At 47.8% G+C, this 19,375-nt stretch overlaps 1 protein-coding gene across 4 annotated transcripts in view; it reads right to left on the minus strand.

The window, feature by feature from the left end:
• The window catches only part of LOC120600542 (acyl-coenzyme A synthetase ACSM4, mitochondrial-like), a 47,362-nt gene that overhangs the window by 17,014 nt on the left and 10,973 nt on the right, over nucleotides 1–19,375 (minus strand). The window contains exons 1-3 of one of the 4 annotated variants that reach the window (XM_039859956.1): nucleotides 6,069–6,198; nucleotides 3,815–4,158; nucleotides 333–584 (exon numbers count right to left, since the gene is read on the minus strand). The exons of 1 other annotated variant lie outside the window; for it this stretch is intronic. In XM_039859956.1, the coding sequence (XP_039715890.1) occupies nucleotides 333–533 (201 nt within the window). In that variant the 5' untranslated portion in view covers nucleotides 534–584; nucleotides 3,815–4,158; nucleotides 6,069–6,198. Of the gene's footprint in view, nucleotides 1–332; nucleotides 585–3,814; nucleotides 4,159–6,068; nucleotides 6,247–19,375 lie in introns of those variants that run through there. 2 more of the 4 variants (XM_039859955.1, XM_039859954.1) reach the window with 2 other exon arrangements.

Here is a 19,375-nt window from a genome sequence, read left to right on the forward strand (position 1 = left end):
ACCGATCACTCACTGTGTCTTGGATAAGCCCGTGAGCAGCCCCAGTAAGGGTGCGGAGAGCCAGAGCTACAGTGTAGCACGAGAGAAAGATGAAGGAAAGGAAGCGTGACTCTGAGTGCCCATGGTGAAGGGGACAGAGGAGGCTCCGGAGAAAGGCAGCCATGCGTAGCTGAGGCCCAGAGAGTGTCCCTGGAGAGAGAGGGGAGAGCAGCTGGAAAGCAAACTAAGGGAGCCAAGACGGATGAAAGAATCGAATCAAAGTGCAGAGCAGACCCCGCAACAAGGAAACGGAAGGGGCATCGAGCATCTAACGGGAGCTCTTCATCGTCTACCTTCTCCTTTTGGGACCACTGGTCCAGCACGTCCCCAGCAAAGTTAAACTTCTTGGGCACTGGCTTCTCACAGAGAGTTATGGCTTCGAAGTCAGCAAGAGTCAGAGGTGCACATAGCCCATGGACTTTGTGAAAGAACCGGCCAGGTGGCCTGGTGAGCCAGATGGATCTGAACACCTGGTAGCAAGAGAAAATCTTCATGATTCCCAAAGGGGCCTGGCGTCGGGTGCAGGTGTGGAAGTAGCACAGGGCCTGTGGGGAGAGGCGGGTGGAGAGCGTTAGTGTCTCCCTGATGCTCTGTGGTAGGATTGGAAAGTGGGCTTGCGTCTCTGAGCCCCTGGGAAGTTGGGGAACCCCTGGAGAACACCCCATCCTTCTTCAGAGCTGCAGCGGCCAGCCACTGACCAATCTCCCCACCAGTGGAATCTTCCTCCTCATTCGGTCTCTGACCACATTAGCCTGAAAACTAAAAAGCCCCGCCACTAAGGAATTATCAAGCCCCTGTCTTCTGTCTCTACCTTCTCCCGAACCAAACAAGAGATAGTATTTGCTGCCCGGATTGACATTCAAGGGCCCCTTCTTCCTGCCTTGTCCTCTGTCCTAACTGTGTTTGCAAATTCCTCTACTTCTAGTAAAAGCAGCCCATTCACTTTTCATGAATGTCCATTTCCACCACAAACAATCTAAAGTCACCCCCTTGCTTCTGGCTACCCCTCCGGCCTCTCTCCTCCAGCCCTCCGTTACAGGTGGTTGCAACCCTTGTTGATCTAGGTCCTGGCTCACCCTTTTTCAGGCCATAGGACTTTGGAAAAATTGCTTATCCCTCCTGCACCTCAATTTCTGATCCCTTAAAATGGGGGAGAGTATAATAACTCTGTCCCAGGGTTATTGTGAGGATTGAATAAGATAATGTATGTGAAACGCCTAGCATGTAAAAAGTACCTTCACAACGTTAACTAATGTTTTCATTAAGATTATTTTCATTAGTAATGTTACAATATAGTTTCATGGGATGAATCATGAGACCTGGGCTTTACTCCCAACTCTTTCAAAACCAGCTTGGTGATGTTGGTAAACTCACTTTCTTTTACTGGACAGCCATCTGTAAGCTAACATTTTTTTTTTTTCTAATTCTGTGATGATTTCTTCCTTTGAATTTCCATAACATGCATCTATACTACTCGGGTGACTGCTGTCTATTTGTATCATTAATGATCGTTTGGAACACCTGTGCCCTGTCTCTCTCCCCTCCCGAGACGGCGTGGGGAGGGGCGATGTCTTGCATCCTCCACACTTCCCATGATGCAGCCCTTCCTCACTCATGCAAACCAATGTTTACTAAGTGCTTCTGTAGACCAGGCACCTTACATTCCTGGTATCATTCCCCATTGCGACAAGTTTGTGAGTCTGGTACTGCGATTATCTCCATTTCAGGGGTGGGGAAACCGAGCCCCGTGTAGCTTAAGTAACGTGCCCAAGTCATACATCTTATGATCGCATTGGCGAGCCTTGAACCTGCTGGGTCTGACTTCAGAGCTCGCCCGCTCAGCTGCCCTGCTTTTCAGATGCTTTGTGCTGCCTTTTCCAGTGAAGGCTCCTTGCCGAAGGTGAACTCGCTCGCCCCGGTGCCCTGCAGCTGCCTCGCACGGAGTGGAAACATCTGCTGGCACAAAGGGTGCCTGCGGCTTCGGGGTGGTGAGAACATAGAAGCGAGAGAACAAAGGCACAGGGCATGGCGCCCCGTCTCTGTGGCTCCAGGCCCGCTTTGCTGCTCAGAGTGGCGTCTGGATGACGGAGCAAATGCAATTGACTGCGACCCAGAAAGGGCTGTTTATGGCAGCACTTCTGGGATCGAACTCTACAGTGTCAACGAAGAAGGGGGAGAATGCCTTACGGGGCGGTTTTCTGGAAGTGTGATGGAGGCATCATGGGTAAAGAAGGGGTGCGGGAGGTGGCAGAAAATGAGGGGCCGTGGGCATGATTTAGCATATCGCGAAAGCGAGACCCCGTCTGAAACACACACGCTCACAGGCACGCACACGCGTGCTCACACACACATGCCACACACTTGCATCGCTCTGAAGACCTTTGCCAAGCTGCTTAACATCTGCAGGTGTCCGTTCACCTGTGCAATCGGAGTAATTGTAAAACTTTCTTCACTGGCTGCTCGTGGGCCGTAAGTGGGCACCTCGGCACCGGCCAGGTATGTGACCAGGATTCAACAAGTGCCGCACGGTAAAAATCAAACGTCAGTACTCTGTATGGCAGGGGCTTTAGCTGCTCGACCTACGAGCAGCTAGACGAGCCGATAGATTGGAGCCGCTACCGTCATGGCGACGCATCTCATCCCTGCCTCTTTTAACACCCTGTCCCTGTGCTCCAGGCTCTTGGGGCTGCACTGAGCCCCCATCGGTCTGACGCATTCTAGCCCTCACTTCCATCATTTCGATCTCTCTTGGTCCGGCTTAATGATGAATTGTCAAGACTCTCAAGATCTGGGACACCTAGGACATTCTTGCTTCCGGAGGAGCACAGTGCAGACAACATAGCAGGTACTTTGAAATGTAAATCTCCATCTTCTCCAAAAACGACAATGTTTTTTTGAATCGTTCTTTCTTCCCATACCTCCATGGACAAACTTTCCATTTCTTAACAAATCATCAGATCAACATACCGACATATCCAAAACTAAGTTTCATAAACAGATCTGAGCTGAATATACATTCCAGCATTTCCAACAGGAAAATAGGTCTTACAAACACAATCATTGGTAACAACATACAAATCAAGATATCACAGAGTAGGATTTTTCAGTGAAACTGAAAATGTTCCTGCCAGCAACTTTTCCTTCTGTCTCTCTCTGTGGCACGCATGGGTAAAGTCACACGACTCTGAGGAGCCGCCGGTGTGCCCTGACCCGCCGTTCCCCATCCCGGGATTCCATGGTAAGTTCGTGCGATTCCAGGGTCACATCTCAGGGTTAGAACATTACCTTTGTAGGAATATCTATACGTGCGTTCAACAAAACATCCCCCGACCTCAGCCCCGATCGAGGGTGATTTCTGAAGTCTCAGTGACCCCAGACCTGACATGGAGGAAAATAATCACAGTGAAGAGAGGTTCGAGCGTTTGGCGCTCGCCCCGTGTGAGGTGTTTCTGCACACCGTCCCGCTTAGTTCTCAACGTGTCAGGGCCCGAGACCCTGAGAGGTGAGTCACGTACCAAAGGACATTCACCTGGCAAGCAGCGCAGCTTCCAGCCCTCCAAAGCCAATGCGAGGAAATGCTGTCACAGATTTCGCCATATTTCTACCGACCTTCGTACAGGTCCATTTTCCCGTCTAAAGGGCACTTCCCCAGCATTGGGTCTGAAGCGACCCAGCTATGGCAGGACAATGGGACTCTTCTCTCACTGCTGCTCTGCAGATTTAAATACACTTTACTAGTCACTTTCACGTTACCACATGTATTTTTTTTCCTTACCAGAGAAAGATGTTATTGATCCCGAAAGGCCCCTGGCTCTTCTCAAGGACTCAGCTCTGTATCGGCCAGAAAACTGTTTTCTTTCTTGTCTTCCTTCGGTGGCACCTATGCCATCGGAGCCCCAGTCTCTGGTGTGCAGCTGGGAGGATGCTAATTCCCCAGGAGGAGGTTCGTGTCTCTGGACACCTTGTGGTTAAAGGGATAGTACAACTGGGAGGAGAGGGAGGAAATGCAGGGTCAGCCTCCTCGCGGGGTTCAGTGCCGAACAATGGCTAAGCTCCAGCCTATTAGCGGAATATTCTCGTCCATGAGGATGATATCGTGATTCATTCTGCTCACGTGGCCTGTCGATGAAGAGCAAGTTCCCTCTCATTGGCCGACATTTCTAATCAGCACTTTTCTCCTCCTGTAAAAATGCCTGTTGCGTGTTTACAGGCCGCAAAACAAATGACCTGTAAGACCAGTGGCCTGGAAATTCCTCCCCACTGCATCCCCCTCCTGAAGCTTCCACTCTCTATCCTGAGAAAGGAGGCACCTGTGAAACCTCAGACATAGGAATCAAGTGCCCCTTGCATGGACACTGCAGAGGTATATAAACAGTAATCGATCTAACCAGAGCGAGCTTGTGCATGGAGTTAGTTATTAACCCCACGCGCTCCGCCGGCCTAATAAATTCTCCTTCCTCTAACAAAGTGGTCTGAGTGTCTGAAATCTCCATCGGAATTCGCTACCTGGCCGTCATTTAAATAGAAACTGCGGTGGTCCAGGGCTGGGGCAAGGCAGCGGGTCGCCGCAGAGAACCTGCGAACGTGTTCCTCTAGGCTTTATTTGTTCGCTTACACTGAGTGTCAGCCTCCAGGTAGAGGCTGGAGGTGACCTGGCAGAGTTTGTTTTTCTCACCGTAGACTGCAGGGGCTGCGAGTACTTTCTGCCCTGTTCTGCTTGAATGTCTTCTTTCTTCCAATTACCTGCTTCCTGCTACGTTCTCCATCTCCTCTGCAGCCAGAAGCTGAGTTCTGTCGCGTACACCCTCCACGACACAGGTGATAAGAGAACGGAATGTGCAAAGTTGTGTTTTCTATAGCAGTCTAAGAACCCCTTACCCAGCTGTCACCCGGCAGGTACCAGGGGTGAATGGCTGGCAAGCGACAGCTTCTGCGTGTGTGTGTGCGTGTGTGCACGTGTGCATGTGTGTGTGTTGGGGGCAGGAAAGTATGCACAGAGTTCCGAATTTAAAATCTGAAAGCCCAGTTTCAAGTCCTGGCAATGCCACTTATAGGTTGGGTGACCTTGGGCAAGTCTCTTATCTTCTCTGAAACTTGATTTTCTTAACCCCCAAAATAAGGACAGTGATTAAAAAAAACAAAAAAAAATGGAAATGGAAATTATAAAAGGGAACCAGTCGGAAATGAAGAACACATCACCCAGGATGAGAAGTATATTCAATGAAATAAACAAAAGAATAAACAACATGAAGAAAAAAGGATTAAATGCTCTATCTAGAGGATGGGAAAGCTAAGGACACTCAATCAGAACGGCAAGAAAAAAGATGCCAAGACTATTAACACAATTTATGGAGCGTATGGGACACTCTTGAAGGTCAAAATATCTGTCTGATTGGCGTACCCGAAGGAAACCAAGATGTGGAACTGCCGTTTGAAGAAATGATGATGGAAAACTTCCCTAACCTGGTGAAGGAAATGGACATAAAACCCCAGGAAGCTCAGGGAATTCCAAAATTCAGGGATCCAAACAGGCCACGCCAAGACACATCGTAATTAGAATGCCAAAGGTTAAATACCACAGGACCATCTCAAATTGGCCCGTTCCTGTTTCTTGGAAGATATAGAGTTGTTTTTCAGGGACAACAGACCGAAGCTGTAAGCACGCATTTTGGGGAAAATATTGCAAATTGCTCTTCAGAGGAATCTTCTCGGCTCAGTCCTCCCGTCTCTCTCTCCTTCTGTGTGTGGGCAGAACTGGCTCTCTCAGGGGACCGAAGCTTTAGTAAAAGGTAACAAATTAAAGAAAAGGTTATTCCCAGTCGGAGTTCAATCTTTGGGCCTCACCTCTGCCGCTCGCGCCCCCCACTTATTCATCTCCTCCGGGGTTACCTGAGCCATTCCCACAGGCACGATCTCGTGGAGCTGTACTCCATCCTCGCGACGATGCTGGTTCACGCCCACTCCCCAAGTGAAGGACCCGGGGCCCAGCGAGCAGGGTTCCCCTCTGCAGGAGCAGAACTAGAACTCACACGCGTGGCCTTGAACTCCAAACGTGAGCCACTGGTCTCTGCAACCCTCGGAGACTTCCTTGTGGGTAAAATGACGTGACTCCTGTGTTTGTTCGTTTGTAAGAACGACTTTTTACTTGTAGTCTTATTTACACAGATGTTTTCCTTCGCGTTCATTTCTTTAAAATTTAAATAAAAATATAGGAGTCATTCAAATGAAATTCTGTACCACTACTAGAATTAAGAAATTAATTTTAATTGCCAGAACCTGAAGAAACTGAAAAGCGAATACCACAAAAGCACACATTATTGCTGTTTTAAAATCCCATTTGGATATAGTCGCCTGCCAAGGATTTGAGACTAAGCTTGGTCTCTTTTCGTTGAAAAGGGCACTTAAGCTTTTGTCACTTACTTAATACTATGAAGATGTCGTGTACTAAACAATTCTCACTTCTCCACGGCTCGCAGCAACACACATTTCTCCGGGAGGCTGAGCTTCAGGGTGTGGGTTGGGGTCACGTCTGCCCCGTGAGGCTTTCCGGCCTGGGACCAGTGTCCCTGCACAGCATGCTCCTCTCATGGTGAATGGAAGAAGCACCAGAAATCTAGTCGAACCCCATAAGTGCATTAAAATCCTCTGCTTGCACCATTCCTGCTGAAATTCTGTTGGCCATAGCAAGTTACAGGGCCAAGCTCGACCCCATGGAGCAGAGGACTATATTCCCGCCTCGTGCAGGGCTTGAGGGTGGGTGGGTTGGTGGGTAGAGAGGGAAAATTTGCTGACTAAAAATATACTCCGCCACGAAGTGATAGAGAAGCGGTAAACTGAAACTTTCTAGTTGACTTAGTTGAAGAGAACCGGGAAAGCATAGGCTTAACCCACTCACGATTCATCCTGGTGGTGACCTCACTCTGGCTGTGAACAAAAACAGGGTTCTTTTATCAAGGAATAAGGTGGTAGGTGCTGGGGTGGTAGGTGCTGGGGAATAGTCATCAGGTAGGTGTATCTGTCCGCTAAGGCTGCTGTAACAAAATGCCACACACTGAGGGGCTCAAACAACGAAAGTCTATATTCTCACATTTCTGGAGACTGAAGTCCAAGATGGAGATGCTGGTAGGCTTAGTTTTCTTCCTTCCTTCCTTCCTTCCTTCCTTCCTTCCTTCCTTCCTTCCTTCCTTCTTCCTTCCTTCCTTTTCCTTTCTTTTTTTAAGCGAGGCAACCCTTGGTTGACCTCACAGATGGCAAGGGCCTTGTCAGCTTACAATTCCTTATTTTTTATTTTTTACGCCTATAACACCTGGTCTTCCTAGGTGGTCTCCCATCCAAGGACCGACCAGGCCTGACCCTGCTTAGCTTCCGAGATCAGACATCAGGCTTGTCCAGGGTGGCATGGCCGTAGACTGGTTTTCTCCTGGTGTGCAGATGGCCATCTTCTCGCTCCCTTTTCCCGTGGTTGTCCCTCTGGGCATGCTCCCTTTGTGTGTCTCTGTGTCCCAGTGTCTTCTAGTAAAGACACACCAGTCAGATTGGATCAAGGCCTGCCTTAATAGCCTTGTTTTAACTTAATCACCTCTTTTAAAGGTCCTGTCTCCAAACACAGTCACAGTCTGAAGTACTGGGGGTTAGGGCGTCAACGTGCAAAATTTGGGGGACACGATCTTGCAACGGTCAGAGAAAAGCAATATTTGCCGCACGTGTTCAAGTCCTGCCCTCCTTCAAAAGTCGTGGCTTTGATGCTACATCTTTCCCTTTATCCTGCTCCTTTCAATGAATGTTTATGAAAAAAGAGTCATCTGCACTAGCTAGTTTTATCTCCCTTAATCCCTCGCTGATGGCCTGTAACTATCGGTCTTCTACCCTTTACGACTCTACTGAAACTTTTCTTTCGGAAGCACGTTTTCTAATGTTCTTGCTGCCCGGATGGAAGGGGTCCTTTTCAGCTCCGACCCCTGGCCGTTCTCGGCAGTGTTAATGAATTCTTGTGTCGCTCTCGTCCATCTCTCTGTCCTCACACCCTACCCTTTCTGATCCTTCTTTCTCAATATTGTCCATGGGATCCTCTTCCTTTCTTCTCTCTTTAAATATTACCATTCACCGAGGACTCATCCTCAGCTGACAGTTCCTCTCATCCCATAGACACTCTGTCCATCTCATTTATTCATTCATACCCTCCCTCTCCCTCTCTCTTGATAATTTTCCTGAGCCACCTTGAAGATCCTGACCTCTCCCCTGAGTTCCAATTTAAATGTGTAACTGCTGATTAAACATATACTAATCTCGGTGTTCCTTAGATTAACAAAGACAAACTGACATGACCATGGCTGAATTCAGTGTTGCCACCTCCACACCTGCCTTAGAAAGCACTGTAGCTGTCTACCCCAGTTTTCCTAACCAAAAACCCAGATGCCAACCCTCTGCGCCTCCCCTCCTTTAACCCCATGGGCCTTGCTTAATCACTAAGTCACCAAGTTCTCAAAAGAAGGAACTTGTCATTGGAGCATTTTTTTTTCAATCTCTCCTTTACTACACTCAGCTAGTGTTGAGTGTAATGGGGTGATCGTGTCGAAATACACCTTTGACTGAGGTCGTTAGTCCCTGGATAAAATCTGAGCTCTATCATGTGATCTCGCGACCACGCCTTCTGTTGTTGGCAACTGAAACCCGATGTTGAAATCATCCTGGGTGTGAGCGAGGTGACTTCTCTCCTCCGGGCTAAGTACTGCCTTCTATTTACGAATCATAGCAGGCCAAAGGTAGTACTTAGCCCGGAGAAGAGCAGTCACCTCGCTCACACCCAGGATGATTTCAACATTGGGTTTCAGTTGCCAACGACAACATGCGTGCGTGTGCCATCAACACACACACACGCTGGTTTGCACAATCCATATTGTGTCACCCAGACTTGGCAATCATTACTTCTTGGTGCTAGGGTTCCTGGGAGTTAACTGGGGTGTCAAAGGGTTTTACTAGACACGGACAGGAAGGAGGAGGTGGTCGGCGGAGACCGCATCACAGTGCAACCTGGTACCCTTCTGTCCGATCCTGTCCCTTCCCATCCCTTCTCCTTCCTTCTCCAAGTGTTGAGCCCCAAGCACTCATCATAAACCTCTTGCATGTCACTCTCCTTGCCAGAGTCTGCTTCTCAGAAAACCCAGCTGTGACAATTATTAGCCTGTGCCAACAAATTATCGGTGAGCATCTGGGTTACATAAGAGTCTGAGGGGCTTTATGCCTAATGTGGTTGCTCTCACCTTCTACCCCAGACTCAAAAAAGAAAAAAAAATTTTTTCCCCTGGGGCAAACTCCTATCTTGTACCCAGCTTTTAAAACTGGGTGCCTTCCATGTCAATCTCTACCCTTGGTTCCCTGCCCCAGAGTGAAAATAGCTGAAAACTGGTGGAGTGGATTTTCTGCTTTTTGCCTTTCCAGTAAGAGCATTTCCTTTTCCTGTGGGGAGCCACCCCTCCCTCCAGCAGTCCAGGTCATGGGCTTAGGGCAGCCCTCTCCCCCATCTTTCTGTACTGCTTCAGGGGTGATCACATGACCCAGACCTGGCCAATCAGAGGGTTCTATTCCCTGGTTATGGGCTTGGTTTAACGACAGACACATCACCTGCATGCGTCCAGTGTGGATCAACTTGAAGATTTGCTGGTGCCTTTGGGGGAAAAGATGTTCTTTTTCTATTGAGATTTGCTAAGCTGCTAAAGATATGTGTTTGGACCTGCTGGGGGCTGACACTAAGGGAGAGCATCTCAAGAAATGAAGCCAATACAGAAGGGAGAATCATCTTTGGCCACATAATTTGCAGCCTTGTTACCAGCCATGACCGAAGCTCCACCCAGCCCCAGACTTGCCAGTTGTGTGAGCGATAAACTTCCAGTTGGACTTCTGTCTCTTGCGATGGAGAGAATTCTGAGTAATGTGGCCAGACCTCGGCGCAGAGTGGGAATACGGGCCAGGTGCTGGCTAGAACATTCCTATGGGAGCATCTGACTTTCAACTCAAAGTGAGCTAAAGACTGAGGCCAATTTTCAGACAGTGATGGGACTGTCTTTGGAGGCTGGCTTTCTTGGTCAGAGGCAGGCCGAACGTTGCAATTAGAGGTTTCATCCACAGCTGGATAAAGGGAAACGTGAGAAAAGATCATCCGGGCTTCCTCAAGTCTGGGGGACGTGGGAGCCCAGAGGCCTCACCTTCCTCGGGTATGCGTACGGGGCTGTCACTGACTTCACATGCTCCCGGAGCTCCTTGGTGAGCTGGTCCGAGTCATGGCACAGTAACTGTGGAGCCAGGACCACAGATGCCTTCGGCCCCTGTAGTGAGGATGAAGACCAAGAGAGAAGGGAGTAGAGTGTGCCGTCGTCTCCCGGGGTAATGTGAAGCCACAGCCACCACCTTTATATCCTCCCAACTGTACCTCCAGATATCCGGGGCCAGCGAAAGGGAGGAAGGGGCTAAGAAAGGCCAAGATCCCAATTCTCTCTCAAGTGCCTTACGATTGGGCAGGGAGACCGAGACCAGGCTCAGCTTGTATCCTGAGACAATAGAGAGTGATGGGGAGAAACTAGATATAAGAGAAGAAAATAAAAGACCATAAACCTGGATGATTTGTTGTACTTCTCCAAACTACAGTTTGCACATCGGTAAAATGGAGATCCAATTGTCATACTTAATTAATGGCAAATACAGTGACCTCAGTGCCCGGCACATATGGTTTTCTCAGTCGGGGATCCCCTGGTGCTCCCCAAATAGTATTGATAAGTGGCTCGGTACAGAGCAAGGTGAATCTGCATCGTGCTCCAGGAGCCCCAAGGTTCCGTGGGGTTTCAGTAGATTCTTGTCCTCATCTCTCACTTCCATCTGAGCATCTCGGCACCAAGCCTGACATGTTCGATAAACTCAGGTCTCTGCTAAAATGTGACTCCGTCACAGAGGACTTTCCTGACCACCATTTCTGAGAAATCAGCCCTTCACGCCACTTCACCCCATCTCACTCATCTTCACTTTTCTCCATAGAACTTCTCACTATCTGCCATGTCATATATTTATTCGTTTGTCTCTTTCCCCCACTCCTGCTAGGATGCGATCCCCGTGAGAGCAAAAGCTTTGCCTGTTTTATTCTTTGCTGAATTTTCAATACCTATCCCATAGGAGGCGCGCAATCAACGTCTATCGAATAAGTGCTTGATAAATGGTGGCTCACATTTTTATTATCAAAGAGCCTTCTGAAGCCCACCAGGTTGACCAGCTCATGATATCCCCTAGGAGCAGGTACCATTTCTGCCTGGCCATAGAACTCTTGGATGCCCAGTCCTCTCTGGGCTCTTCAGTTCTCCAGTGTCTCTCCACCCACCACTGTGGTAGCTCTGTAGACATGGGAACTTGCAACTGAACCAAACTGTGCCTAGGCCTAGAAGCTAGATGCTGAGTATTTTGATAATGAGGATGACTTCATGGGGCAACCATGATCAGAGGGTCAGAAAAATGAGCATGTATGTGTATGTGGGAGAGGCAGGAGGATGGGCCAATAGATCCAGAGATTCTTACTGATCCCCAGGTCCCCATCGCTTGGAAAGATCCTGTTGTAGCAACGTTTGGTAAATGATGATGCTCTGACCATGTTGTTGGTGGGGCACCCGAACAGCACCTGGAGGCAGAGAGCCAGCTGAGACATCAATCACCAGGTCAGATGCCAAACTTACCAGTCTGCACAGTGGTTACGAGCGTGGGCTATAGCGTCGTAGGGACTGGATTCAAACCCTAGCTTCTTTGCTGGGTCTATTTCAGGCCAAACGAGCCCCAATTTTCATGTACCCTCAAGCCAAAAGCGACAGAACTTATCGTTACAGAGAAAAGGTCCGGGATGGATTTGGGACATTTTTGTCAAATCGAGCTGCTTATTCCTGCTAATTTAACAACTTATCTTCATACACACACTTCTGGGATCAGTCACCAAGGGAAGGAGATCGGCCCCTGTCGCAAATCAACTGTGCAGTGTCGCTTAATTCTCTTAACTTCCTGGGACCAGCTTTATAATAGTTTAATTTCAGCCCTGTTTTCCTAAAAAATATCTTGTTGGGCCATAATTCAGGTAGAAAAGGGCTCTGAAAGGTTAAAAGCATCTCTAAACATTTCAGAAGAGGTGCTACTAAAATTTAGCTAGTACCGAATAGTTGCCAGACCCTGTGAAGTCTCATTTAATTCTCACGGCAACCTCGCAGAGTTCATATTCTTATCCCCATTTTACCGAGAGGACAACTGTGACTCAGAGGGTTAAGTAACTTGCCCAAGGTCACACAATCAACCAGTAGTGGAGCCCATGTTTGCAGCCTGCATGCTTAACTGTTATGCGACACCACTTTCATCCTATGCTTTGCTTTGTACAGAATTTATTAGAAAGAATGACAGGGGAAAATGTCTAGAAAAAAATATTAACATTAGTGAATTGTGCAATTACGTCCTCCAAGTGCTCTTGATGAAGTAGCATAGCCTATGAAAACCATCTCATTTCCCTTATTGTCTTGCCTTACAGGAAGCTCAGTATGCAAGGACCTACTTATTTGCTATACTTCTCCTTACTCTCTCCCACCACAAGTCCATCCTGTATTTTCCTAATAAGCTTTCTGACTTTACATCTGTTTCCATGTTGCTTTTTTTTTTTCTATTTGTGATATTTCGCAAAAGCCACTTCAAATCCTTTTTGGAATGAGACAGAGTAAGGGTATATTTAAAACAGAGGGTGACAGAATCATTGACGAGAATCTCCTGAGAGAATCCAGACCATGCCTAACCTTTTGACCTTGAGGGTGTCACCCATGGCTCATTTTGCTTCTAGAGTCTCTGTTGCCAGCCAAACAGACATCTGGGTGGGTCCTCAACTCTTACAGAGACCTGCTGGCCCCAGGCGGCAATGGCCCAACTTCCCATCACAGAGTTCAATAGACGGTGTGCCTTGGCAAGCAAAATGAGCTCATTTCCATTGCTTTGTCATTCCAGGGTCAAGCCACAATGCCCATCAACAGGATAGAAAAAGAAATTACAATAGATTCGCAGAATGGAATATTGCACAGCAATTGAGAAGCACGAACTTCTCATACTGCCCATGACATCTGTCTTCAAAATATATTCCTTTTACCTGTACATGGGTCTGTTGCCTTCTCTGAACCGTCAGCTCTCTGAGGACAGGGACGATTCCATCTTGCTTATTACTAAACACTGTCCATCTATGGGTTAGTCAAAATTAGATGAACCAAAAGAAACTGCAATAAACTGGAGTGTGTAAACTTTGGACTCACTCTGACTGTCCAGTACAAACTGGATCCTCTCTTACCTTCAGAATGGCCAGCGGGTCAAACTCTGGCCAGAGATGGATAAATACACACGTTCCAGGAACGAGGCCATGATGCTCAGTATCCAAGCTGTGTCTGATGTGGCCCAGAGTAAGTCCGAGGCTTCCACGCCTGCCCGTAAGCTGAGGAAAGAGGAGAAACATAGGCACATATACATGAGTGTACACTGGGGTGAATGAAGCATGAGTGTGCACGTGTGGGCAGGTGTTTGTGTACCTGAGTGTGTTCGCCTACCTTTGCAAGAATGTGGAAGTATAAGTAGGCGGGAAAAGAAAATTCTATGCACATCCTGTTTCAAGAAGCGGGGAGTGTGCAGAAGGTGTCACTCAGCTGACATAACTTACGAGATAATTGGGTCTTATTCTCATTTTATCCCCAGAATGTAGTCCAGTTTTTGGCATGTGGCAACCACTCAGAAAAATGTTTACTTACAATAGACATCTAAGTTATTATTCTAACAAGCAGCCTTGCTAAGTTCAAGTTCGCCTGAGTAGACCTTTTGTTCTTTATCTCGAAGCATCATAAATTGCCTAAGTTTTTTTCCTTCCTCTCTTTGGCCGGAAGAAAAAGTATTAGGTCTGCCTTAAAGCACAAATAATTTAAGCTAGATGTGAAGAATTTCCTTGTGGCTGGGAATCACTACAGTATGTGTCCTAAAGATGATTAATACTTTCAGCTCTGTAGGAAAATTAGGTCATAGTCTATTAGGAACAAATTTGGGGGGTCAGAGGGGGTGGGAATTTAATAGGCTGGGGTAGGCTGGATCCTTGGGAAGTACTAGTAACGAGAGGCAGGGAGCAGAGTGGTTTGGACACAGAAGCCCCTGGGTTGTCAGAGCTATAAGGGATCTACTGAGAATAAGGAGAAAAGTTGAGTTGGTTGATGTCACACCACTGAGTCTAAGGCCAACACCTCCCCCCACCACACACACACATAAAATGCCCTACAGGCATTTCCTGTACCCAAACGCTCTTATGTAATCATTAAAATAATAAGGAAGGGCCCTCTTCATGGTCCTGCAATAGCACAGCCACCTCGATCTGGGCTCTTTCTCCCAAATCGGGGATACCGGATACATTTTTGTTTTTGTTTTCTAGCCAGATGAGACTCTTGCAGATTCGTTTTATTCTTCCTCAGAATAACAACATTTATGTTCCACCTTTGACGAAGCTGATTTCACATGCTCTTCCTGATGCACAGCTTTTCCCCCGGGCTCACTTTCTGCAGGATGTGCACGGCAGACCTGTTCACCACCGCAGACCTATCTCTATTATTATGATCCTACTGACTCCGAGTTCTCCTTCCCTTTGGACAGCATTCCCTCCACATGTCACCTTTCTCTCATGGCCCGTTCGCTCTTTCCATGGGGCTCCAAGATCCCGCAATTGTGGTCAACTTCCTGTGATCACTCCTCCTGATTGATGAGAATACCTGTGTGCATGAGGAAGAAAGGCCAGGGTGGGTAGGTCGTGAACGAGGGGAGGTTGGGTTAGCGTGTCTTGAGTCTCCCTACATGTTTTTGTAGGGATATAACTGACATGTAACATTATGCCAGTTTCGGGTATGCCCCATAATCATTCGCTATATGTGAATACTGCGAAACGATTATTGCAAGTTAGCAGCCATCATCACACGCAGGTGCAAAATTTGTTTTTGTGTGATGAGAACTTTCCTGATCTACTCTCCTAGCGACGTTCACATATACCATTATGGTATGGGTAAGTGCAGTCACCACGCTGTACATTAACTCCCATGACATATTTTTTCGTGGTGTTCACTGGAACTTCGCGTCCTTTCTTGAACACCGCTCGACAGTCACCAAATCGAACTCCTCGTGTCTCCTCGACACCCCCATACCTGCGTCTCCCTGTGTTCCTCACTTCGGTGAAGGACAGTGGCGTCACACAGTCACCCAAGGGTCTGTGACTTCTCCGTCCCCCTGGCTTTCTTCCTCTGCTGTATCTCATTCATCAAGAAAACCCTGCTACAAGCTTCGCCTTAACTGTCTCTTAGACCCACCCACTTCTCTCCATCTCTGTCACCCCACCCAAGTTGAAGCCATCACCATCCCTACCTCTTCCCTGAGTTTCCCGCCCCTATTCTTTCTTCGCATTCTCTACACACGAGAGTGGCCTCTACAAACAGCATGTGATCACGTCGCTTTGTCCCTTTATGGCTGCCCACCCCTCACTGGATAAGGGTCCAGGACCCTTGCCGCAGCCCCACGGTTCTGTTAGTTTAGTACTCGCTACCTTGTCTTCTAAATCGCTGATTCGACCCTCTGCTTCATTTCATCTACTGTCGATTCCCTCTAATGTGTTTTTCATTTCAGTTGTTGTATTTTATGTCTTCTGTCTCTTAGTTAAAGTTCTCACTGAGTTCGTCTACTCTTCCCCTAAGGTCATTGAGCATCCTTGCCACCAGTGTTTTGAACTCTGCGCCTGGTAGATGGCTCGTCTCCATTTTGTTGAGTTCTTCTTCTGAAGTTTGGTTCTGTTCTTTCATTTGGGACATGTTTCTTTGTCTCCCCACTTTGCCTGCCTCCTTTCGTTTGCTTCTATGTATAAGAGAGGACTGCTATGTCTCCTGGTCTTAGAGTGGCCTTATGTAGTAGATATGCTGTGAGACCTACTGGCACAGTCTTTCCTGGTCACCTGAGCTGGTTGCTCCAGGTGTGTCCCTTGTGTGGGTTGTGTGTCCCCTCCTGTCGTGGTTGAGCTTTGGTTGCTCTTTCCATGTCTGGGGAAAGGATTGACTCTCAGGCTAATTGGTTTTGAGGACTGGCTGGTGAGGGGCTGACTCTGTGGAGTGGGATTCACCTTAGCAGAACTCTGGTGCCTTCCCAGTCTGCCCTTGGGGTGTGTTGTCCTCAGATGCAGCCATGGGTGGTGCTCTAGTTTGGTCTGAAGCTGACTGGGTGTGCCAGCCCTGGAGCCTCCTGGGAGGGACCCCACTGCAGGCCAGGTTTGGTTGCAGCCTGTGCCCCTCCCAAGGTCACCTGGCATGAACCACCAAGCAATCTTCATATGGCCACCACCTGCTCTGGGCTTAGAGGTGCCTAGAGAGGCCAAACTGTGAACCGAGGCCAGCTGTCGCTAGTGCCAGGCTTGGGGTACCGAGCAGGGGTACAAGGCACGCCAAGGCCATGTGCTATTTGTTTGAGTTTTATGAACCTTTGAGAGATTTTAAGAAAGTCTGCTGCATGAGCCAAGACAGGCTGTTTGTATGGAAAATCCTCCGATAGTGGCTTGGGTGGGCCCAAAAGTTGGATGGGACGGAGTCTCAGGAATCACTGGGCGGGGTGACTGGCGTCAGCCAGGTTGATGGAGACTCAGACATGGCGGCCACCTGCGTCTGCACGCTAAGCGAGGGGAGGGCCCAATGAAGGAACAGTGGCTTCAGCCAGCACTTCTGTCTGGGAGAAAGCCACCTCTCCAGCCCTCATCCCAAAGCCAGATAACTCAGTTCCTCCCCGTGTGTCCCTGGAGCTTTTTGAGGAGCGGCCGCAGCACTGGAGCTCAGAGCGAGCGAGTCCATCAGTGAGTAAGTCCGTGTGCGGGCCCTTTGAAAGGAAGTCCAGCTGCTCTACATCTCACTCGGCCACCATCTCTGCTGGTTTTCACAGCCAGAGGTTGTAAGGACTTCTCTTCCCAGCATTGGATCCCTGGGCTGTGGAATTGGGACCCCTCGCTCCCCCAGGGGGACCGCTGCAGCCGAGATATCCCTCCCGATTCTCCACCACCACATGCGGGTGTGGCGCTAGCCTGATTCCTGTCTCTGCTCCTCCTACCTGTCTTGAGGTGGCCTCTTCCGTGTGTCTCCAGTTGTAAGACTTCTGTTCAGCTAGACTTCAGGTGATTCTCAGTGATGGTTGTTCTGTAGCTTAGTTGTAATTTTGATGCGGTCGTGAGAGGAGGCCAGCACAGCATTTGTGTGCTCTGCCATCTTGACCGGAAGTGCGATAGAGTGGGGTTTTTTTTTTTCTTTATGTTTATGTAGCAAATTTATTAAGTAGCTTCTTTTATAGGTTCAGAATTCTTTTTTTAAACATGTAATTGCCACTTTATTTGAAATAATATACCCTAAAATTATTTAATTAAGATAAATCAACTTCGTACGTTGCTACTGACAACTGGAAAAACTCAAATTCTGTTCATAGCCTATTTTTTTAACAGTAAGGCATATATATATTTACACTGTGAGTTCACCTCCTATAGTTAGATTTCTTTCTGTCACCACATATTTGACCCTCTTTACCCTGTCTACCTCCCCCCTCCCCCCTACACTCCGGTAACCATTAGTCTACTGTCCATGTCCATGAGTTTCTGTTTATTTCTCCTGTTCATTTGTTGCTTTTAGGTTTATATCCCACATGTAAGTGATATCATGTGATTTTCGACTTTTTCTGTCTGGCTTATTTTGCTTAGTATGATTATCTCGAGGTCCATCCGTGTTGTTGCAAATGGCAGTATTTCATCTCCTCTTATGGCTGAGCAATATTTCAATGTATATATGTACCACAGCTTCTTTAGCCAATTATCTATTGTAGAACACTTCAGTTGCTTTCATGTCCTGGCCACTGTGAATAATGCTGCTATGAACATCGGTGTGCAAATATCTTTTCTGATATGGGTTTTCAAGTCTTTGGGGTAAATACCCAGTAGAGGGATTGCTGGATCATATGGTAGCTCAATTCTTAGTTTTTTGAGGAACCTCCATACTGTTTTCCATACTGACTGTACCAATTTTCAGCCCCACCAACAACATATGAGGGTTCCTTTTTCTCCGCATCCTCTCCAACATTTGTTATTACTTGTCTTGTTGATTATAGCTACTCTAACAGGTATGAGATGGTATCTCGTTGTGGTTCTGATTTGCATTTCTGGGTTCAGAATTCTGAGTCATGGTAGTAGAGACCTTCCTCATTATTCTAAGGAGGTCTAACTTTTAAAGAATAGCCAGAAATCTAAATTTTTATCCGAAAATGTTCAATTTTAAAGTGCTGACCAAATTTGATTTTAAGCCTGCCCTGCACCATGGGCCACCTCAGCCTAGAAGCCCAGCATTTGCAATCTCTGCACTAAGGTTGGGTCACGATGTCGGAACCTCACGATAACATCGTGGTATGACTCCCTTTGAGCACCGTTCTTTTAAGCCCGTGCTGACGGACCCACCTCATCGTGCCCTATGCCCAGCCAGGAAGAACCCTTCCATCCTCTAGAAAGCTGCCCAGAGCCTCAGGTGGAAGGCAATGACGAGGTCAGTGATCAGTGGGGTAGAGTTCTAGAAGTCCACGGTGGGAAAGGAAACAAATTTCCTCGTCGCTTTTTCTCTGCTGTCTTATGTCAGATTTCTTTTGACAATCTGTGCCTAGTGAACATCCTGCTTACTCACCCCTAATGATAGGGACACAATAACTTTCTGACAAGATGGGCACAGTTTTTGCTTGGTGCTGATTTTCTCTTGTTAAACCCAATCCACCACCTCTATGAGCCCAGCCCACGAGTCCTTATTTCACTATGGGAGGTCATGACAGAGCATTCAGCTGCCAAGTTTGGTTACCAGATTGCTCCACTCTGCCCCAGCCTCCGGGCCCTTTTTTTCTGCCAAGTCATTCTCTCTTGTGCTCACCCCGTGCTGCCTTCATGAAAGATGTACCTAGCACAATGTTCGATAAATATTAAATGAACAGAGGACTTAATAACTCAGCCAGATTGTCCAACTCTGTGCCTCTTCTCCACCCCATTAACCTCTCCATGCCAGCCCAGTGATCCATCACGAGCAAAGTTAAACTTGGCAGGAACTTCCTGGTGGCCCCACGGCAGGGATGCCAGTGGCTTGGTATGAATGTGGGCAGTACGACTAGACATCTGAGTCCCCCATAGGATGCAAACCTTCTGGAGATTCTGCAGCCAATGCATGGTCAGACCCGTGAAGGAAAGACAACACAGAGGTGAATCTTTCCTGTGTAAACTGTT

This window comes from Pteropus medius, unplaced genomic scaffold (genome assembly GCF_902729225.1).
Source record: "Pteropus medius unplaced genomic scaffold, Ma_sr-lr_union100, whole genome shotgun sequence".
Classification (NCBI taxonomy): domain Eukaryota; kingdom Metazoa; phylum Chordata; class Mammalia; order Chiroptera; family Pteropodidae; genus Pteropus; species Pteropus medius.